Below are 23,634 nucleotides of genomic sequence, written 5' to 3'. Positions count from 1 at the left end.
ATGTTCATACAATAAAAGACAGAATAATATAATAGAGAATATTATGTCAAAAACTTAAAAATGTTTATGAACACATAGCGTTTTCCGATATTTACTATGAAAATTTGTAGTTTTACTACGATATAAAACGATAAACATGTATAATATAGTGGTGTAACGAGTGATACTGTTTCACATGTAATTTTATTATTATATAATATACTGAAAATTAAATTTTTTTTCATGACTTTTTATTATTTGTCTCATAGCTAATAATCGTGAAGTTGATTACCTCTAAAATTGTTATTATTTACATATATACATATATTTTGTCTTAATTTCTCAAATTTCATAAAGACTCTGAGGGGAAGTTTATAAGTTCTTTTAATTACAATAGTGCTTATTTACAAAGTTTTATTTAATATGATTTCACCAAATTTTTCTGCATAATGTATATTATTATCTTCTATTGTTACTAAAATTTTAAAAACTACTAACAAAAACAGGACGGTTTAAAATATTGTCTGTCTTCTTAATTATAAGTCTTAATTTTTCCAAATAATGTAAAAAATTGTTAATATAAAGAGACAATTTAAATAAATAGTTTGGTAAATTAAATAATTGTAAAAGTTGACAAATGCCTTATTGACGTACACTAGAATTTGTTTACAAAAAATTGTTAATTACAGTTAAAGCTTAACGCCTAACGGGCAATGAGTAAATAAATATTTAATTTAAAATGTCAACATAAGTATCATCATAATAATAAAATATACATAATAGTGAAGTATAAAAAAAAAAAAAAAAGAATCACAATACCACAAATTCAGCATAGCTCTTGTCCAAGGCTTTTCTTAAAAATTACTTATTACTAAGAAGGACAAACCGTATATTTTTACTTAAGTTAATTATCAAAATGTTATTATACACTCAAGTTTTTGGTTTAATTTCTTCAACATTCAATAGAAAGATAATTTAAGATTACAATTAAAATTACAAAATTAATAATAAAAAAAAAACCAAATAATATCAAAAATAGGTCAGACTTAGGTCTTGATTTTTCAAAATAATATATTGTTATACAAGTATCATGCTCTGAAACAAACCGACAAAATGATTAATTAAAGATTTTTCTTTTCTATAATGTGTTAAGTTCAGGTCAATTATAAAGTATTTAGAGTTGAAAAAAAACCAAACCCAGAAAATGGGTTTTATAGGCTTATGGATACCCAGAAAAAACTTAACTGGGTAGAGCTTTCTAAAAAAAAACTCATGTTATAGTCAATTTTGAAAACATTACAATAATTGCCCAAACAAAACATGTAATTAAATTCAAGTATATTGTGACAATATTCTAAAAATATTTGTTTTCTACATTTTAATAACATTAATTAAGAACAATATTTTGTGAATATAATTCTTTTTGTTTTATTGATCACAATATAATCAATTACGTGGAAATAATAATGTTTAATACTTACCAAGTTATTCACAAACAGTATTCAAACAAGTTCTTTGCGGGCGGATTGAAAATCTCGGGCTGTGTGGGACGGTAACGGGCTTTTCTGATTTTCTTATCATAACTGGTTTATATTTTTTTATTGGTATCGGCTTGTGTACAGTTTGTTGTCTTAAATTTTTCAACGATTGCATTTCCTGTCTTTTAAATTCTTCTTGTCTCTAACGAGGCACAAAAACAATAACATGTACAGAAAAAAAAATACATTGACCAAATAACATATCTCAATTTTACTTACTGCTTTTGACATTTCTTCGTAGTGTGAAAACTTTTCTTTTATTTCTTGTTCAAAAACCATCCATTCTTTAGCCCGTCTTTCGGTATTTAAACAAACATCTTTTGCTTTTGTACATTTCTGCTCGTGTTTTGGCACAAAAGGTTTCTTTTTAAGTACAGTGGCAGGTCGCGCTTTGAACATCCACTGAGCGTTTTTGTTGGAGACCTGAAATTTTACATTCAACTGTTAAGTACTCTAGTTTACGACTAACAAAGTATCGGTCATCAGTCAACTAACGTCGGACTTCACAATAGCGGTCGATTTACGTGATGCGAAGCTAAACGGAATAGGAACTGTATGCAGTTGTTTTTCTTGAACTTTAATGCCGCCGTGACCGAGCTCTTTATTTTCGACCACTTGAACACCGTCGTGTGAATTGAGAATTTTGATTTTCTGAGTTTTGGGTGGCTAAAAAAAAAAAATTATTATTTTAATTACATAATTACAAATTGGTTAGTTGAAATGATATACTTACCATTTTCATATTAGCAAGAGGATCCTGAGAGTTAAAATTTATGTTCGGTATATTTTGTCCTAAATTGTAGTCGTTTCCATTACTAAATTTATTTGATTAAAAAAAAAACCGCTATTATTTATATATTACAAGAACAAAACAAATTTTAGAAGATGATGAAGAGTATTTATAATAAAACTTTTACTTTGTTTGTTTGTTTTCAATAATATTGCGATTATTACTTGATGTGGTTGACATGCCATCTTCGTTATAAGAAAGTAAACGAATGTTACTACTAGGTTTCAACACTTTAGAACCTAAGCATAAATCAACAATTTTATTATAAAATAAACTTTAGGTTAGAAATATTATGAAATTTTGCAAATAAAGCATAATGGTTTACTTATTTATGGATAAAAAATCGAACAATTTATTTTCATGCATAGAAAAATCGAATAAATATATGTTGCGAATGTATCATAACTATATCGTAGTTACTAACGTTCTACTAGTTGTCATGCAAAAGTTTAATCTTCTAAAATTATGGAACTACTGGAAGTACAAAAGTTAAGAACTGTTGTGTTAATAATAGAAAGCAAGAAGTCAGAACGACAAGCAGCGGATTTTTACCGACTCACCAGCTCGAATAGTGGGCTTAGAATGAAATCTAGGTGGTGTATCGTTGAAGAAATGTCTCACTTTTTCAGCTATACTCATGAATTTTTTTGTACTTTTATTTAAAATAATGCTTTCTTGCGAACCTGATTCTACTGTTTCATATTTGTAATCAGATTTTATCACAGAGCGAGAGCGTAGGTCCAGTTTTGGCGTCTTTTCTAATTCATCTAATCTGGTGATCATGGCGTGGTGTTTAATGCGAGGCAATTCAACTTCAATGCCTTCTACTGTTATTGAGTGTCTATTGTGTAATTTTGAAGATCGCGGTTTTTTGGCTGAACGAATCAACTGTTGCGCAATCGAGCTAAAACATACAAAATTACTTTAATGTAAATTGCTATATGGTCAAATCTACTTAATAACGAAAATATTATTAAAAATTAACTTAAAATCTTTCAGATTTAAAAGTATTTTTCTTTAACAAAATAACAAAACAAATATAAATATCCACAAAAAATCGTTCTAAATTAAAAATGTTCTAATCGGAAAAACCTATTAAAACAGCCACATTTCAGCAAAAAACAAAGACCAATAAGAAAAACACATGCTGCTGAATCATTGACTATTCAGCTCTGCATTAAAATTTATACACATAATATTAACATTAATATGACGAAAATACATACTTAATATTATGTTGGTCAAACAAGTCGGGAGCATAATTTTCTTTGTTTTCCTCAAATTCCTCATCATCATCATACTGCGGTCGCTCTTTGTTATTTCCCAAATCGGGTTCAGATTTAGCACTCTCCATCTTTTGAGCAACTATATCTAAATTCATTACAAACAAAATAAATCAGACAATTTATATGCAATTTGTAGGGCTTGCGGTTTTGAACAGGTAATAAAATGATGTGTTTGTTTAATTAAGGTAATATCCTAGTTAAAACTTCGGTTAATTATTTAGACGCATACCCATTGTAATCGTAACTTTTAACAATAACCATTATAATATTATACGTAGAATAATAATAATTTTACAAATTATAAGTTTACTAATACAATATAAATAATAGATGTTACATTATCGATGTAACATTATTATATTAGGATTAATGCAAAATCATAACAAAAATCAGTAAGAACAAGTAATAAAATTGTTAACTACGTCTTTTTGTTTGAAAAACAATGAAAAAAAATCATTAAAATTCGAATATTACAAACGATATGGATTTTAAAAATTGAATTTTTCACTAAAGGACAGAATTGTTGCTAGCTGTTGTTTTGATGTCATTTTGCCTACCGAAAAACTTATCAGCTCCGTCGTCACCGGCGTTGGCCATTTCGTACAAGTTAGCGTACGTCTTGGGAGCGTCAAACTCGAATATGTCGTCCTTATTCATTTTTATTTTTTGGTTTCAATAGTTCACAACTCACACTACACAATTAATATTAATAAAAATATCGAAACGACTTTGTATGGCTCACCAAACCACGAGCATAACAAATACAGTTAGAACTGTCGACAACAAGCACACAACAACGAAACGGGATGGGTTGTTGAAAAATAACGATGGCACTTGGCAATTTTGGTCAATGGACGGCCATTGGGTATCCCGACCGTTTATCAGTGTTCGGTTGGGCCGCCGCCCGTTATTATGAATTTCGAAAAACCGACGCTCCCATTGGCCGTCGTCGCGCACTGTTGCCAACCGCTGACAATTAATGCTACCAACCACACACACACACGGCAGACAGCCGTTTGAAACACAACAAACACACGCTTCCTATAGACAAAGGTAGAGAGCCTTCTTATATACGACAAAGGTGTTTTCTTTTTTACAATCAACACAATTACAACAGCTGCTGTCTGCTCCTAGCCGGCCGCAGGTGTTTTTACTTTTTACCCACCGACGGTTGTAAACATGTCTGTACTTGTCGTTATCATTAATGCATGGTACAAAATATAATTGTGTAGTAAAATTTAACATTATAATATCACTTGTGGCACTCCATAGAACACTCCTCAGTCCTCTCACAATTTTTTTTGAAAATTAATACCTAGTCCAAAAGGCCTGGAGGTAGTGGCGTAGGAACTAGAAAACCTCAACCATGCCCCTGGCAAATAATGAAAAGTATGCGCTTCGATGAAAAATACAAATTATATTAATAAGAGTGCCTTGGAGTTTTTGGAACTGTTTTGATAAAAAAAAAACGATTAAATACTTATAATATAGTCATCATTAATATAACTTAACGGGGTTTATCCATTCGGTGAAACGTTAAAATCAGCTATATAGTACTCTAAAACTTAAGTTAAATATACCTTCTAACATAGGTGTTACAAAGTTAACGCAGAATATTATAAATGGAAAACAAATAATTTAATTTAAAGCTTAAAATGTTACCCTGAAGTGCCTATTTTTTTTTTTACTTATGGTCAAGTCAAGGCTTTCTTAAAATAGTTTTGAAAAAGAATAAATGTGTAACACCTACCAATATTCAAGTATCTTAATAATATTATTGTATACTACCTATTACTAATGTTAAATAAAATGTGTTATACAACTTACGTTTAAATCGTGTCTGCATGCGCTCTTGAATAAAATTAACTACATATTATCTCTATAGGTAGGTAAATCACTTCTCATTCTCAGATGAATACTGGCTAGATAGTGTAAAACCGATAAATATTTAAAATAAAACGGTAATTTCCACCAGTAGCGCGTTTAACAATAATATCATTAATCATTATACTACATTGTTTGGACCCAACGATCGACTCATAATATTAGGTGTATATATTTTACAATTTCAGGCTAAAAGTATATAAATGTGATGCACAAATTTGATTTATTTATGATTCCGGCAAAATTACACAAACATTTATAAAAACAAGTATGGCTAAAGTTCGAACTTCCAAGTTTCAATGCATCGTACATTATAGATAGAACCTGAACACCTGAAATAAATTATCGTAGGTAATTGTAACACTTGACACAATATACTATATTTCATGTCACTTTGAAAATAAATCAAAACAAAAATTACATATATTATGATTCTTATACGTTGGGTGAAATTACGATGGAATTCAGTTGTAATTGGATTTTTTTTTTTAAACAAATACATTTTATACAAAATTAGAATGACACATAATCAATGTTAACATAACATGGTATAACGTTTTATCTATGCACGAAGCAAGTACTTGCGGGTATATCTGAAATTGTTTTCTGAACCGATTCAAATGATGGCATACATTTTTTGGTATCCATTTTTATATATTTTCATTAATTCTTGCCAACTCGCATTGAATTTGATTTTGGACGTCTAAAACTAAGTTTCTGGCAAAATCTAAAAAAGGTATACAAGCACAAGTTAATACTTGTAAATTTTACCAATAAAAAGAAGTCATTTTTTTTAATGGCCGTGGCTTCGTCTGATTAGTTTGAAAGGTACAATTTATTATTCGAAAACGACGTAAACCATCCAAACAAGGCTTTTTCAAACATTTTTTTGGGGTTTAAATTCCTTAAGAATGCTACATTTTTACAATTGTGACGAAGTCCATTTTCATCAACACAACTGTACATTTTTTAACCAGGCTTAACATATATAATTAAAAAAAAAAGATAACGACTAAAGGGATTATATTTATAACAATATTGTACAAATTATATTATCATATTACCGTAACAAAGAAGGTGATGATTTTTACACAAGTAAATATCTCGTTATAGGTGTTGAGAAAGTTCTCTTAGCGGCAGTCGGATGGTTGGAAAAAATATATCACATCGACTTATACCACAACGCCACAGGAAATAAGGTTACTGATAATTTCACAAAAACTAACTACAAATACATTTTAAAAATAAACAAAACATATATTTTTATTTTATATTAAATTACATTTCATAAAGAAACAAAATATATTTAATTTAGTTACAAATTAGTTTTTTTATATTAACACTTAAAAAGTAGACTTACGTAAAGTTTAAAAAGACTGTACAATAAAGTAAAAATAGGCTACATGAAGCTCTTGGTAGCAGCCTTACTCCTAACATTTTTAACGTGGACAAAAACAATACATAATATCCATAAATCACAGTCGAATCAGTTTATTTCCATTTACGTGTTTACAAAATATTATTAAATCTGTCAACACTGTACAACAAATGTATATATAAAAAAAATGATAACAATACAATAACTACTTATTGGCGTGAACAAAATATAAATGGAAATAAACGGTCTGAATTAAATAAAAAAGTCTCTTAACTAGAATTAGTAATATACTTTTTTTGTTTTAATTAACATAACATAAATGTATTTTGTTATAAAATACATTTCTTTGAAAAAGGAGTGAGCCTGCTGGATTTTCGATTATATCCAATCGAAGAACGTCATAGCCTGACCCACAAGAATATCACAGATATACAAAACCACGTATAGCTACGTTTTAAATACTAGAAATGTATTTAACACATTGTTACAACAATTAAAAAAAAAAAAAAAATTATAATCGTAATAAGTAAAATATAATGTTTTAAAACATAATTATTTTACGGGGCAATAAGAAGTAGAAGAGGATCAATTGAGAAACTATTGATTATTAAAAGAAATTCCTTGGGTCAGACTCCTTAATAACTAAAAACTTAAAAAAAAAAAAATAACTACTAAAATAATAACTTTATAAAACATATACAATTTACAACTTTCGATACCACGGTTATGATAAAAATATTATAAAAACAAGTTGCAAGTGTTTTTTGAACATGACCCCCATTAGCCCAATTTACGACACTACTAGGTCGGTGTAATATCTTACGACTTATCAATGTACATAATAAAAAAAAGAAAATAAATTTGAAAAAAAAAACAAGAGTTGTAGTTTAAAAATTAAACTATCAATTATTTACTTCTCGACGGCAACGTCGAAAATGTTAATTTTTGTTTTTTTTTGTTTAATGTAAAGTTACAATCCAATTTTAATTTTCTTTTAAAATAGCAAATCGTTTAATTCACCTGTTTACTAATTTAAATCATATTATTATACTCCAACAAGACGAAAAATATTATTATTCATTTGTAATGCAATTCTGAAACAATTAAATAAATAACTATTTTTATTGATATTGACTTGATGCAAATTAATTCGTGGAACTTTAACTTTAACAAGGAGGGCACATCGTTATTACAAATAGTACATTTCACCAGAATCAGACAGACTTTTAATTACATAATATATAAATGACTACGTCGAGTCGAATACAATCGAAAAAAATAAAATATAATAACCATGATATGGATAGCTAAATAATTTACAAAAATAAAAAATACATAATATTTACTATTATGTACAAAACCAATAAATTAACAAATATAGCCATATTAATAAAAATTAAGAATATTTTGAATCATGTCAAGATTTACAATAAACAAAAAATACAGTGGACTGTCTGTTCAGGATCAATACTGCAATAATTAGTCAATTATACATTTTTGATAGAAGTTGCATTTATGAAGTATTTTCTGTGGATATAGCATAAACATATTAGTATTACCGTAAGACTTGAAAGACTTAAAATTAAATAATACATCAATAATAATAAAAATGTATAATCAAATAGTTAGTAATTTTTCCGTCTATTTATGTATATAAATAAAAAGATGAACGCTTATGATAAATGATAAAAAATAAATTCGAAATAAAAAAATAAACGTTTTTGGAATAATAAAAAGTTTATACTAACATAAAAATTAAACGGGTAAGTACCATTTTTTTTTAAGCCAACAGTAAAGCTTACAACCAACAAAGCTATTAAAATAACAGGTATATATATGTATATATTTTGTTATACACTATTTCTATTTGATTTACAGTTATTAGGTTTATATAACAATTATTGTTTTAATAGACTATAAACTCCGTGTGAATAATAGTATAGTATAGTATATACTTATTAAAACATGTTAATTTTAAGTAAAATGAGCTACAAATTAGTAAGACACAGTTCAAATATTAAACTGTAAAAAAACTGTTAATAAACAAAACAAAAACAACGGAACTTACAAGTAGTAGTGTGGTCCGATTTTATCGTATCCTCCTGACAGGTTTCAAAATTTTTCTCTTAGTAGGTGGCTCCGAAGTTTCCGACGGTTGAGCACTATAACAAAAATAAAACCCCCGGTAATAATAAAAAACAAAGGTTTATAGTTTTAACAAGTGTACAACTTACGTGAACTGAGTGGTTGCACCGCCAGTGAAATTAATCGAAATTGGTGCGTTAGGATCAAGCTTAAGAGCCGGCTTTGCACTAGCCTGACTAAATAGATTTGATGAAGTCTTCATTTGGTCGTCCAACTAGAAATTAAACATTAGGTTAGATTATGAGAGCATGAATTTGTTTTATATAAATCACATTAAATAGATCAATTCAAAATTAATACCTGAACAGGTTTTGCGAGCGCATCGGAATTGTTCGTAGAACTGAATACTGGTTGAGACGGTGCACTAAACGAGAATACGTTATTAGTTGCCGATGCCAACGGGTTCGGTGTTTGAGTAAACGGTGTATTGTTATCGTTCACAGGCTTGGAAAAAAAACTGTTGGACGGAGGTACAGATCCAAAGTTAAAACTCGGCACTGAAATTGGAGGCATAACCGGTGCTATGGCAGCTGACGTAGTGGTCGCATTACCGAACACAGTATTACTTTGGTTACTGGCACCAAATAGAGGAACAGAAAACTTATTAGTATTTAAGTTTGGTGAATTAAAATTATCACTGTTAGATGAACCAAAAGAGAATGATTGCTTCTTTTGTTCACCGGGTGCAGTTTGTTCTTGCTTAGCTATAGATCCAAAACTGAATAGCTGAGGCGATTTGATGAAACCCGAATTGTCTTCACTCGCTATTTCTTTGGGTTGCGAATGACCGTTAACCATTTGCGATTTCTTCATATTAATCGACGGAGACGACTGTTTGTTGGTAGCTGAATTTCCAAAATCAATTTGTTTAGATTCGGTTATATCATTATTTTTGTTCCAAGTAAATGTTCCATTAGATTCTTCTTTTTTGTGTTCCCCAAACTGTGCGACTGAATTATTGATTGAATTGATACAATTTGTATTCGTGCTTCCAAAAGTGAACTGAGGCGCTTTTTCACATTGACTTTTTTCTTCTTTGGATTTTGACAGATTGTTGATGTTAATTTTCGTGTCTTCGGTCTTTGTAGAAAAATCACTTTTGTTGTTGGTCAATTTCATCGATTCATTAGTACATTTCTCAGCATTACTATTTTCAGAAGCCACTTTTTCGTGCGTATTAAGTTTGTCGGATTCAATACTTCCGGGACCAAATTTAAATTGTGTAATTGGCAAGCTAGGAGTCTGCTGATTTTTAAATCCAAAATTCAACTTATTTTCAGGTTGATCTAACTTATTATTAAGGCCGAATGTAAATGTACTACTCGGAGAAGGGTCGGCGGCGGTGGTTTTGTTGTCAGGCACACAATTGGTATTATTCACAGACGGTGTTGTAGTCCCAAATTTGAACGCTCCAAAAGACGAACTATCGGGGGTCGTGGAATTTACACCAAATTTAAATCCACTTGTTGGTTTCTCTCCATTCTCCGTTGCATCAAACTTGAACTGAGTGGCAGGTTGACCAGTTTTACTATTGTCCGCCCCAAACTTGAACTGAGCGGCGGCGGCAGGTTGGTCGTTTTTACTATTGTCCGGCACCAACTTTAACTGGGCGGCAGGCTGATCGTTTTTGCTACTGTCAAACCCGAATTTGAACTGATTGCTACTACTACTACTAGACTTATCAGAAGTATTATTATTCAGTCCGAAATTGAATTGAGCCGTTGGTTTTGGTTTAGATCCTGGTTTTGATGTTCCACAGGAAACACATGAGGTACAATCGCTCTTGTTGACAACCCAACAGGCATCACATTTCCAAGTAGCCGATTCTTGTACAATCTTTTTGGTAACTCCTGGTTTTGACGTTTGACATGCGACACACGCGTCGTTTTCGCTTTTGTTGGGGACCCAACAAGTTTCACATGTCCAAGTGCTCGGCTTGTTCACTTGTAATGGTTTTTGAACAGCGCCACCAGCTTTTGGCGTTTGACAAGCTACACAAGCATTATTTACACTGTCGTTGGAAACCCAACATGTGTCACACGACCACTTTTTGTTTTCGCTTGTCTTCACTAATGTGGTTGCTTCTTTTTTCTTATCAGATTCCTGTACGGTTGAAGTATTTCCAAAAACTAAACCATTTGAAGTTCCCAATTGAAAATTTGAGCTTGAGTGTGAAGGATTCCTTAAAACATCATTAAATGTTAATGGTTCGAATGAACTGTTCACTTTGATGACATTAGCAACAGTATCTACTTTCTTAGTAGAATTATCAACGACTTTTGAAGCAACTACTTGTTGAGTTGACGGTTTTTTAGCTGGAGGACTAAAAGCTTTGAAACTTTGTTTGGTATTATTACCAAGGTCGGTATTTATATGAATATCAGGCTTTTTATTGGCTGTGATTTCTAAGCTTTTGTGTTTTCTTTTTGATGTTTTTTCAACAACTTGTTTACTAAATTGTTCTATTGTTAGTGGTTGGTTGAATGAAAATTCATTATCGACATCATTGTTAGTAGCTAAGTTGATAATTGGTAATGCGGACACTGGTAAAGAAATGTTGGGCAAATCAACTTTGGTTGGCATTTCAAGTTCGTCTAAGTTGGTACCTCTACTTTTCTTCAAAATGTTAGCTCTTAGTTTTCGGGTCATATCATGTCCAGTACTTTGTTGCCTGAAAATTTCAATCAAAATTAATATTAAAAAAATAGCTTAATGAAGTGAAATTCTTTCAAGTCCAAGGCAAAATATTATCTATTGATACTAAACATACACTATCAATACAAACAAACAAAATTGTAACATTCAACTTCTTAAGTTAAAAAAAAAAATTCAATAAATTATGATATGCCAAATTTGAAATTAACCTATTACTAGGTAACAGGTAACTAGGTAATATATAAATGATCACACATATTCAATAAATCTATAGATGTAAAACGTCGCAGAAAAATCGAACAAAATAAAAACTCGAGGAGTTTAAACGTACACCTTGAAGTGATTAGAATTAACAAAACACTTATTAAACAATAAATTCTATCCAGCATAAAAGGTTGCAAAATAAAAACAGGAAAACTTATCAAATAACACTAGACAATATAGCAGCTGCTGCCACCAGTAAAAAAACCCAGTACAGTGAAGGGCCAGTGCATATTGGGTCGGAAGGTTAATACCTGTTGATTCACTTACACAAGCAATTCTCTCTCCCTCCCCTTTTTGGGTTTTTTTTTTAAAAATAAAAACCAAATAATCGACTAACTATTTTTAAAAGAACGCTGTAATTATAAGTTTAAAGATATTTGAATTATGTGGGTTTGATTTTGAAAGGGAAGGGGTGAAAAATTGTATATACTATACTCTACATAATACTGTTAAATAAATATATCAATAGTTGTATACTCACTGAACACTATTCTGACTACACTCAGTCTTTTCAGGTGTATCAACAATTCGCACAGTCGTTTCTACTCGAATCGGGATTGATTTTTGTTCTGCTTTATGTCTTATATTTACTTTAGGTTGAATAATAAATTTGTTTTCTTCAATGGCCTTATTCTAAAATTAAACAATAAACATTATTAAAATGATGGATTTTGATTTAAATATTTTATAAAATATTACACCGACACATAAAGTCCCTCGAGTCAGAATGAATAAATGCAGGACAATGCAGGAGCTAATCTCTACTTACCATTCTATTCATTTATAAGTCATCCTGAAAGGTAAAATAACCGTGTTAATCTTTAAGATTTTTGACAAAAAAAAAAAAAAAAAACTAACAATTATTTTATACCTTATTTTAAGAAAATAAACATTACACAGTCTAAAATGTATAATTATTTCGAACACATTCTTTAAACAATTACAGATAATGTTTTTTTTTTTAAGACATAATGATTACATTAACCGATTTTTAACTTTAACCTAAATTAATCTTAAATTATAAAAACTGAAGGTAAATATTTTAACATTTTTTTTTTTTACTAAAACGTCTTAAAGATTCACACTTTTATTTTACCCCAAGTGTAAAAACAGGAAAATAATTATATATTATTATATTTATCGATAACACAAATGCTCGATTATTATAACTTATCAAATAAATCAAGAAGAACACTAAGTTCTAAGAACAACATTTCTAATAAAACATATTATAATGACTAACCTTGGTAGAAATATGTTGTAATAGAATCGATGACGTGGTTCTAATCTCGTTGTTAGTGGCAGGAGATATTGGTATAACCGTTTTTCGATGAATCGGCGGAGTGTTACCGAGTATTTTAGATAAGTTTGAACGTGCAGAACCTCCTCCATACATGACTTGAGAACAATTCAAAGGAGATTTCTGGGCAAACAATTTCTGACGCTCTGATAACTGAAACCGTAATAATAATAAGAATAAAATAGGTACACAATATTAACTATATTAAATGAGCAAATCGATTTAGACCAAGAAATTACTAAAATTAACTATACGAACAATTTATTTTAAGCCAAACATCTATTTAAATTACCTCTCCGTAGTTTACAAACGTGTCCCATCGAAATGATGGAGATGACATTGCATGTTTGGATGTGTCTCCAAACTTTAGTGCAGAACTGGAATCATCTTTAAAAATAAAAAACAAAATTAGCATTTTTATTTAATTACAATACATTAAATATATCTAGCGTGATCTTACTTGATTTACTATTTAGTTTTGTTGGCGTAGAAAAATCGCTATTCAGAGATGTTCGGTTTAAATTATATGATTTTTTAAGGTCTAAAAACAGTTTAATAATAATTTATTAATTCCCATTTTAATGTTAACAAACAAATAACAAAGAATATGATAAGCACTCATGCTCTAAGTACGACTATGTAGCATCCTTTAACTATCAATAAGCACATAGGTGTCATAAGATAAATCAATCAAAATTGAGGAATTTAACGCAGGAAATTAAAATGATTCCAGTTGTTAATTTCATTTAACTACCTTAGGAAGACATCAGACATTTTATTAAAATATTATAGCTATTGTGAATTCAATTGATAGGCTACTATAGAATGTTTTTCACTCAGTTAAAATATTGTCTTTTTAGAAAATGTACGAATATAATGATTTCTAAAAACGTTTTAAATTTAAGAAAGAAATTAATGTTTGGTTGTTTTCTGGTTACATATATTGTAAAGGTAATTTTAAATGCTATGCTTGAATGTATACAGATTATAAAATTTAACTCACTGAGTGTAGGATTTAGCGATTTGCTAGTTGATACCACTGCAGGAGTTGAAGAAGCAAAGTTAAAAGCCATGCCTTTTGACGATTGTCTGTTGATATTTGATAATTCTGCTTCATCGACCTTTCTTTTTAAGGTACCTATAATGATAATTATTTTTATGAACAACCATGTACTTCTTTAGCTACAAAACTGCCAAAATACTGTATAAATGTGTTACAGTACAACTGTATGTTAAGCTAGATAATGCTTTTTCAATATAACGTCAACTATACCTCTACTATCAGTGTCGTCTCTCAGAATAGAAGGACTGGACTGGTTCACTAATGACGAACACTGCCTGCTCGTACTCGGTATACACGTCACAGCGGACATTTCAGGAATTTGAACATTGACAGCTTAAATAAAAACGATAGTATACATGTTAGCCGAAAATGTCGAATGCAACGCAAATGGTAGCCGAGCCTACTTGTTGAGTTCCTATGATTGTCCGGAGTAATTAACGATACACTCGGACTACAACCCGATCGGTTGGTATACTTCATAAAGGTATTATTCGGCGTACATAGTTTTTTGACCGGCGGTTGATCGTCGGTTTCACTCGGTGACGGGTCATTGTCGGAGAGTGGATCACTCATAAGTTTGTTCATCCACGTCGTGCCGGGTATGAGTTCGGACACACGTTTGGTGACCCTTCGCATAAACGACTGAAACAACAAAGGCAAACAACAACATCGTCAGTATGGACTATCACGCGTTGGTCAGATCACATTCAACCATGTAACCGTCGTGCGCCTAAAACCATGTGATAAACACACAAGACTGGATGTGCACAAAGAGTGACGGGAGTCGGCCGGTGATTGTGTGACCGACACCGACGGGACCGGGATAGACGGACTGGGATAAAACGGGAACGGCGACAACGGTGTGGGCCGATATTGGCGCGGGATTTGGCAATGATAATAACGTTACCGCCGTCGAGGTCTTGTACTTACGTTGGATTTGTCGTACGGTTTCATGGCGCCTATCGGCCTAATCCCATCGACACACACTTTAAACAACACACGGCCGCGCGAACGTTGACGACGAGCACATTGTCCCAATAAAAACGTACTTAATCGCGGTATTTTTTATTTTATTATCGTGTTAAAAATATTGTTAACGAGAAAAACACTCGGCTCACAAGCGCTGGGACATGACGGCCATGATGGATAAAGTAGATCAGTGATCAGTCGTTGCGCGCCGCTGGCGGTGCCGCCAACGTTCACGCCGATATTTGATAACGTTGTCCGCACTGTGCGGCACGCGAGCGCCGTGGTTCCGTCAAGCGCTGACAGAGCGCGGCGTCCGTCCGGCGGCCGCACACGAGGGCGCGAGAGAGTGTTCTTTCGCCGCCGCGCCGCCGCCGCTCGTTCGAGGAGCACCTGCTCCCGTTGACCGGTTTTTACCGGGTGGGTTAACTTTCGGATTTTTGCTCATCACAGTCTTCAGTCGCAAGTGTCACGCCGTTTTGGAGTGTTGTGTGCGAGCGTTCACCGTCAGTTTCGTGTACGATCGTTTTGGTTTGTTTTTTTTTTTTCATAAACAACCGTCGAATGAGTGTCGTTTTATTTATTTTCATTAACACGACGTAAGTGACAAATACCGCGGAAGACGTTTTCCCAGGGGTGATTTTCAAGTCGACTTCCTTCACGATGCGGCTATTGCTCCTGGTCATCTTGGCCACCACAGGTACGGCGACCGCGGGTTGTCCCAATTGATTACTAATTACTTACATACAATACACTTATTATTAGTACATTACCTGCCGGTGGCCACCGGTTCGGGAGAAAACGGCCCATCAGTCTTTAGTGGCCACTGGGCCAAAGTTGACCAAAAAAAACAAATGTTTGCTGTTTACGAATTTACCAAAAAACATGGGTTTTATTGGATTTACATGCATGCTCATGTCTTATTGAGCATAAGACCCTGGTTAGTGTCAACTATGCCACCAGCCCATAGATCACCGGCTCAATGCGGATCTGAAGATTTAGGTGACCATGGTCCATGACTATTGGCCATTTGTAAGAACTGAAGTATAGACCTGTAGATAGATCCAAGGAATAAAGTGATGAAGACTAAAAAAAAAAATTGACAATACTAAAACAGAAATGCTAAGTTTAAGCGTATATGATAGAAAAGTGAAAATTATTACCGTGAAATTTACATGGAAATTAAATGGTTAAGGCTGTACGTAGACTTTTGAGCTGTTTAAACTTAATAGTTTAAACTTCAGTCTACAACAAGCTAGAAAATATTCTGGTGGAGTTACCATTTTTCAATAGATATCAAAATTCCAAGTATTTAGTATTTAATAAACTTAACGTTTAACTGTTACTATAAAAAACGCTGTTATAAAAGAGGGATATAATTTTTGTTTATGTGGTTTTAACATATTTTTTATCCGTTAAAGTTTTTTTATATAAAATCAGTTTTATTTTTGGGTGACCGAGGAATCAACCCTTTGTCTCAAACTCATAACGAACCCTTAACTCCACTGAACATTCATATTTGTCTTGGTACTATTTTTGACAATTGAAAACAGTAAATTCGATGTAATGGCATTAAGTACCTAGTTAATACTAATTACCAAATAACAATACAATATGTATATATATGTATATTTATATACATATATATTTAATATTGGGTGTAAAATATAGTTCCGGATGTAGTCAAACCACTAGTTTATTTTATTATTTTAAAAATAAACAATCTACTTATTTCAATAACTACATAGGTAATTAATTATAAATGTATAGTTATTAACGTATATAAGCAAATTAAAATAACCAGCATTTTTTCTTGCATATTTAATATTTATCTCGACCAGTCTAAGGTCCTTAGACTGGTTTTTTTTTTGTTAAAATGTACAGCTAATTACCTACATAATGAAATGCTGACCAAACGAGCCTGAGGTCCACGGTTGGTTGAATCACCAATCATGTGTCTTGAACAGTCCTAAGACTAAGAATATTAATTACTAAAAAACTATAAATTGCATAGTTGTTGCTTATTTGTTTAACATTAAATCATACTGTGTCGATTTGTATTAATTTTCACCAGAAAAATATACAAACTTCTTAGTACTATAAGTAGGTAATCTAGAACTTGAAATCGTGATTCGAGTTGGATTAATTATGAAAACTTTCTACTAGGTATTTTGTATTTGTAAATGTAGATCATCTGGATTTATTATTATCACTATGGAGGTTAATTAGAAATAATAACTTATTTTGTTAACTATAATTTAAAACTGCTATGTTTGATGTTCCACTGTTTTTATAATACGACTGGTAACTAATAAGAAATATGTTGTATTTGTAGGCGAAAATTGACCTGTCGGATGTAAAATAATTATAATTTGTATTTTGCACTAACATTTATACTTATGTATTTTGAATTTGTTATGCTCTTTCTCGCTGTTTTCAAATACATAGAAATTAGGGAAATTGAGAATTTGGTTATAATGCAAAAAAATCTTATCATGCACTCTGTCCTTGTTATAAATGACATTAAAAACTATTTAAGACTAACAGACAACGGTCAACAGCTATCATCTACATATTATATGTTTTAAAAAATGTAAATACTCAAAGATTGTTGATACATCTATTTCTGTTTAATGGATGAATTCTGAGGTTTTCACAACCATATAGAACGGCCTATGCAGGCGCATACGGAAATATAATATTATATTTGTCATATTGTCATTACTCATTTGACAGTGCATTGGCCACTTTCCAATTATGTTCCGTACATCCTTGTTAATAGTATTTCAAATTTCACCATTAATCATTATATTCGGCCCTTGTAGGTATACTTCATAAATGTATGTAAACAGACAAGATTGCATGCAGATATTATTAAGCAACATATATTGTAAAAGTTATCTGTTAACAATTTTGAATTAGTATTATTCATCACATTATCGTGCAAAATATGATCTGAATGTGATAAAAGATTAAGTATGTCTTACTGTGTTCCTATTATTAATTACTATCACATTTAAATAAAACGAAAATTGACAAAAGTGATGAACATCTTCATTTGTGTAAATGTGACTATAAATTTGAAACTTCTCTCAATACTAAAATGTTCAGTATCTACACACTTCCGGCATCGTTTTCCATGTTGTATACATTATTTTGAGCAATGGGTGTGATCATTTCTAATAGTTTTCGGATGTGTTAAATAACATATTGTTAAAATAATACTAATTTCACTTTTACATTACACGCATGGACATTATCAGTTAAAACGTTTTAATTAATAATATATGTTATTTTTTGTGTGTTTTATGTAAACAACAATAGATTCATTTGCTGATAAACTCTATGACTAATATAGGTGCCTTGTGTACATTCTATATAACATACAAAAAAACGTTTGCCTAACTAATATTTGCAAATGTAGTTTATTTAGAAAATACTCATTGTCATTTTTAAACTGAGTGAAATTTGAAAATAGATTTTTTATAGCCATAGCCGTTGTGATACAACACAATGTATCTTATTTGTAGAATGTCTTTGAAAATTAACTATACGTTTACAGGTGCATCGTAGTTAATAGGTATGCCTTACTATATAGTACATGTTATGAGACACTTATTGTAGTTTGTTATGTTTATAAATTATGTGTAAAAAAATTGTCTAATGATATTAAGTATATTATATTATGTGTGTGTGTGTGTGTGACGAATCGAAAATAATTTATGCGATCAATGTCTTGCTCGCCATCTATATGTTATATCAATAATGGGCTTTTAACTCACAGTACAAGACTTGTTTGTTTTACGTTAATTTTTACCTTAACGCGAATAGTTTTAGTTTTTTGTAAAAAATAAATATATATATCAGTTCAAGTAAAGAAATCCTACGACGGAGAAGGTAATGCCATAATATAAAATAATTAGAGGATGATTACAACACAAGCAAAGAGCCACTCGGTTATTTGACACGGTCGTTTGTTTCGGTTAGGTATGTTTAGCCCAGATCGCTTTTCTTCCGTAAGTCCTTTATATTTGCTCCATAAAACACACAATTTTTTTTGTACATTAACTCGTTGCTATCCTGAGACTATAATCGTGTCATTTAATGCAACTGATCAGTGATCTCATATATTTATATATTGTTGTTATAAACCGCAGGTTAAATTTAACTTAAAAATTATATTGTGTTTCAATTTTTCAACGAAAACAAAATTAACTAATAAAACAGGCAACAAGTATTAATTAATAACGCACCATTTCTAATATGCATTGATATTATTGACATACATACAACTTAGTTGTATGAGTTTAGTTATCTTCTTTGGTGGTCGATGGGCGTAAAATTCTATAAAAGTGTAATGACTTTATTTTTCTATTTTAAAAACGTTTAATATTCGTTTTGATTTGTGTTTCACTAGTTATATTGTGGTGTTCAGTTCTATCGTAGGACGTCCATCGTTAAAAAATATTACTATAAATACCACAACCGATTTAATAGAAAATGTATTATAATTTTTAAGTAAAGAACGAGAGCCGTTTTATGTAAACCCGAATAATAATTCGGGCATAAAAGGAATAACATTGATAGTGTGTCATTCGAAAGCTCGCGTCAAGTTCCCTCTCTCTCGTATTTTAAGATTATTAAAATCAATTTGATTTTGTAGTACCTATTGACAAAGGTAGGTCTAAAAAGAAAGTGATCGGTCGATGACTACTGGGAAAGTTTGTATACTAACAATTTATGAGTCATAATTTTAGGATGCGAAAATTACTAAGATTTACAACGCATCACAAAAATCAATCTATACGGTCGTTTGTTTGCAGGCTCAGGGCACTGATAACAATTAACACGAGAAAGATACTTATCACACAAAAACATTTATGTTTGTAGTTGTGTATAGATTTAACACATAGTACTAAATAGGTCTTTGCAAAATGGTCGTCACTTTTTTGTTTACATTGAGAGTGACCCTTTCGCTTTTATCTATTCTGTGCCTAATTATCTCCCTATACAATATTACATCTGGATGGGGTTAATTTACATTTACATGGACAATAATGTAATATGTATTAACAATTTTGATGATCAATCAATCTAATATAGCTTGGCCATACTCGATGCCTTTTGTCCATCTCGGATTGTATCAATTATTAAAACGTACAGTTCAGTGACCTAATCCCGTTTAATTTTAAACTATATTTTATGTTACAGGATTGGCGATCGTTTCTTCGGAAACTAATTGCAAGTTTCCTGGAGCACCGGCACATTCATCGGTGACGTTTACTAATGATTCTTTACCCGTCGGAGCGGTGGCCACATACAGCTGCGAAAGAGGATTTGAACTTTTGGGACCCGCACGCAGGGTGTGTGAACCCACCGGCGAATGGCTGCCCGAGGGAATACCGTTTTGTGGTGAGTGCCTACACATTATTTTCTACTTGCTTTAAGCAAATTTCCTTTGTGCGAAAAAAGGGAAAAAGTCGAAGTTCCGGTTATCGATGTTGGCCTTAAACGATACGCAGATCAACAATAGGACATTGCCTAGACAGTCGAGACCTGTAGGTATTATTATAGAAGACGCGTGCACACTGTAGAAAGTCGCCGAGCTTCTTGTAATTTTTTGTAAGACGGTCGCTTTCGTTATTATTTTTCGATTTTTATCCATTACGGGTTGTTGTTTACCGCGATTTTTAATGGATTTACCGAAGAATTGAATTTTGTCGTTATGCGTTAATAATGAACATCGCATCGTTTTGTTGCTCGGTTGAACTTTCTCTCACGTTTACGCGCCAATCAAAATCAAAACAATACGAATTTGTTTTTTTTTACTAATTCACAACATATTTGCAAAAAGACTATGCATGTTATGCACACCATTGTGTTGGTTTGTTCGGCTAAAGAGTCACTTTTGCCAATACAATATTAATGTTGTTGATTATTATTTGAAGCGATATACCCATGACGAAGACTACAGGGTGATTTTTTTGTCGTGGGCCACTCAATATCTCTCTGGGTTTAGTTAATAAATAATTACATTTCTTTTTTTTTGGGTTTTGGACAGCTATTTTTGAAGTTATTGAAGTTTCAAGTTTAGGGCAGGTAAAGGTCGAGTGTAGTATTATTTTTATTATTTTCTCCTCTCGTCCTAACTTTTAAATTTTTATATAACTTAAAAAATAGTAGGTTAAAACTGCTGGTTATATCAACCAGTCAAAATGTTTAGTGAAATATTCTTGACAAGTTACATTTTCGGTTACATGGCGATCTGTAACCGTAATACACTGTTTAAAAAAGTCGAATCGTTGCTGAAGAAGAAATGTGTGTGCATCACTATATTAGAATCGCCCTACAAGTATAATATAAACCTATACGTGTACTAGGTACATCGACGTATTCAATCTACCGTGTTTGTACTGACAGATTCTTTTTATTTTTTGTAAAATTACTAGACAGGTACCGTTGGACAAGATAAAAAAAACAAGTGTTCATGATTGTCGTCGGCTAGAATCGTACAAAGTGGCAAATTATGTTTTGGCAAATTTAATATTCCGTGAAAAGTATAATATATATATATATATTTCATGAGTAAAAAACATGGATAATAATCCTATTCTATAACAATGGGTATGCCGCTGTTGCTTCGATAGAATTTAGTAGCATAAAAAGAATTGTCTGGTTGTTATCTTTCAACAAAAAAACCAAAAAATATAGATCCATCGATTAAAAAAAAAAAACATTCATTCGATTTTCTATATATTATTATGTATTAAACCTTAGCCCTCATACGAACCATTTTACAGTGCGCAAAACGAACCGTTTTTAATAGTGGATATATAGTGATAGTGTATAAGTGTTATGCATATTTTACTTCTCACAAGACCGTCTCGACGATCATGGACAATGTCACTACAGCTTTGGTTTCTTACGACTCTCCGGTGAGAAGATGTAAGACCTTTCTGTCGTATGAATAATATGATATGTATTACCTGTATCATAACATACACATATCATATAACGGGTGTTTAACTCTGCGATGTACGCATTACTACGGTAGACGTGTTTTGCTGTACCTACAATAAAAAAAAAATTGAATACATTTTCCACTAACCAAGACATGTTTTAAAAGATTGAAACTTGCTTGGATTGCTACAAAAAAAAAAAACAAATGTTAATTTTAAATATTATATACATTATGTATGTATTCATTGATATTGCAAGTGTTATTTGGTACCATTGAATCTCGTGTATCACTCCGGCTTAGCTGTGGCAATGCTTAAGTATCCACTGACTGTGTTCAATAAGCATTTAACGGATTTTATTTATTCACTAAAATGCTTTAAAAACATTACTCACTTCGCAGTTCACACGCTTGCCAATGGCAATTAATTATTATTTTGAATTATTCATTATTGTCACTGCACTGGACATTTTTGTGAAATTTTTATTTTGTAGTTCATAATTTTTCACAAACTCGTTGCTTATATTATGTAGATTTTTGGCGTTTCGTGGTTTCACATTAAAAAAATTATTTTATACGAATCGCCAATTGAAAATAAAAATGTACAATTATTTTTTTACGATCCAGTCGCAATAGGATTTGAATCTATATAGTATATATTATTATATTCATTAAAACTTTCAATAGTGAAAGTCGAAATTTGTAATAGTTGTATACAATTCGTTAAATTTTAAACTCATGCATAAAACAAATTGATACATATTTAATGAAACAGTTCAAGAATTTGTTAAATTCTCAGTCAATGTCTACGCGATCCGATATTTAAGTTTATAATTTCTATTAGATATCAAATTTCCATTTTGTACGGACACTTATTTAGGACATACTTTGGAACCGATTTAAAATAGTTTGGGTTAAGTGAAGGCAAATTTTGACTGCAAAATCTTACTTAGAAATAATATTTTTTTCTTTGCTTTTCATTAAACGTGAAAACAGGTGGTTAAAATCCAAGCATTTGAAAAAATTAACAGTTGTCCCATTAAGTTGCAATTTACCCATAGGCGTGTCCAAAGTTAGTGCATAATAAGGACCTGGGATCCTGGCCTTGCAATAACCTTTCCAGTGCTATTAGAGTACTTGTGGGCCCTGATTTTTGGAATTACAAAAAATATTCTCTGCCCGGAAACGACGGTACGTATAGTAGTAGTTCTAGATGAAAAAACTATGAAACGTTACACAATCCATTTTTTTTTTTTTAATATTATGTTTGCTCGTGACTCCGGACGAGCACGGTATATGCGCGTAACCAACCGCTAAACGAGTAGTATTATGAATATTATATTATAGGTACACGTGTAAAGAGTAAAATATTACAGTTGGACGTGTTGGAGTTTTCATTTGCAAGTAGTCGCAGTTAGTGTGACCTGG

The 23,634-nt window shown here is 31.4% G+C and overlaps 3 protein-coding genes across 7 annotated transcripts in view; 1 reads left to right on the top strand and 2 right to left on the bottom strand.

The window, feature by feature from the left end:
* Positions 1-678: 678 nt before the first annotated feature.
* Positions 679-5,524, bottom strand: LOC126834612 (uncharacterized). Of its 3 annotated transcripts, none has more exons than XM_050566673.1 (9): positions 5,421-5,524; positions 3,534-3,678; positions 2,868-3,211; positions 2,435-2,546; positions 2,251-2,332; positions 2,013-2,183; positions 1,737-1,940; positions 1,461-1,659; positions 679-1,074 (listed from the first exon to the last, which is right to left on the bottom strand). In XM_050566673.1, the coding sequence occupies exons 1-8, from the start codon at positions 5,437-5,439 to the stop codon at positions 1,465-1,467; spliced, it is 1,272 nt and encodes a 423-aa protein (XP_050422630.1). In that variant the 5' UTR covers positions 5,440-5,524; the 3' UTR covers positions 679-1,074; positions 1,461-1,464. The 3 variants fall into 3 exon arrangements, with proteins under 3 accessions (XP_050422630.1, XP_050422629.1, XP_050422631.1); XM_050566672.1 differs by lacking the exon at positions 5,421-5,524 and adding an exon at positions 4,151-4,472 and having other exon boundaries at positions 681-1,074; XM_050566674.1 differs by lacking the exon at positions 5,421-5,524 and adding an exon at positions 4,151-4,471 and having other exon boundaries at positions 682-1,074; positions 2,991-3,211.
* A 516-nt stretch (positions 5,525-6,040) lies between these two features.
* On the bottom strand, positions 6,041-15,418 carry LOC126834610 (nuclear pore complex protein Nup153). Of its 3 annotated transcripts, none has more exons than XM_050566669.1 (12): positions 15,213-15,418; positions 14,687-14,924; positions 14,493-14,615; positions 14,223-14,357; positions 13,680-13,760; positions 13,512-13,606; positions 13,163-13,372; positions 12,401-12,552; positions 9,301-11,671; positions 9,090-9,214; positions 8,924-9,017; positions 6,041-6,204 (listed from the first exon to the last, which is right to left on the bottom strand). In XM_050566669.1, the coding sequence occupies exons 1-11, from the start codon at positions 15,234-15,236 to the stop codon at positions 8,945-8,947; spliced, it is 3,627 nt and encodes a 1,208-aa protein (XP_050422626.1). In that variant the 5' UTR covers positions 15,237-15,418; the 3' UTR covers positions 6,041-6,204; positions 8,924-8,944. The 3 variants fall into 3 exon arrangements, with proteins under 3 accessions (XP_050422626.1, XP_050422625.1, XP_050422624.1); XM_050566668.1 differs by lacking the exon at positions 6,041-6,204 and adding an exon at positions 6,710-7,949; XM_050566667.1 differs by lacking the exon at positions 6,041-6,204 and adding an exon at positions 7,973-8,382.
* Positions 15,419-15,696: 278 nt separating this feature from the next.
* Positions 15,697-23,634, top strand: part of LOC126834611 (uncharacterized) — a 31,868-nt gene continuing 23,930 nt past the window's right edge. The window contains 2 exon segments of the mRNA XM_050566671.1: positions 15,697-15,948; positions 20,460-20,660. Of these exon segments, the coding sequence (XP_050422628.1) occupies positions 15,912-15,948; positions 20,460-20,660 (238 nt within the window). The 5' untranslated portion in view covers positions 15,697-15,911.

This window comes from Adelges cooleyi, unplaced genomic scaffold (assembly GCF_023614345.1).
Source record: "Adelges cooleyi isolate 19-005CV unplaced genomic scaffold, UGA_ACOO_1.1 ACOO_flye_CR_arks_rails_tigmint_CR_PRNA_21, whole genome shotgun sequence".
NCBI lineage: Eukaryota > Metazoa > Arthropoda > Insecta > Hemiptera > Adelgidae > Adelges > Adelges cooleyi.
The sequence above is the reverse complement of the archived record's forward strand: the minus strand, read 5'-3'. Positions and strand labels throughout refer to the sequence as shown.

Coding starts and splice junctions, on each gene's coding strand:
- LOC126834612 (XM_050566672.1), bottom strand. CDS start 4,250: ATGAATAAGGACGACATATTCGAGTTTGACGCTCCCAAGACGTACGCT. Junction 2,333..2,434: donor ATTGAAAACAAACAAACAAA/GTAAAAGTTTTA, acceptor AAATAAATTTAG/TAATGGAAACGACTACAATT. Junction 2,184..2,250: donor CTCTTGCTAATATGAAAATG/GTAAGTATATCA, acceptor TTTTTTTTTTAG/CCACCCAAAACTCAGAAAAT.
- LOC126834610 (XM_050566669.1), bottom strand. CDS start 15,236: ATGAAACCGTACGACAAATCCAAC. Junction 14,616..14,686: donor CAATCATAGGAACTCAACAA/GTAGGCTCGGCT, acceptor TTTTTATTTAAG/CTGTCAATGTTCAAATTCCT. Junction 13,373..13,511: donor CGTTTGTAAACTACGGAGAG/GTAATTTAAATA, acceptor TTACGGTTTCAG/TTATCAGAGCGTCAGAAATT.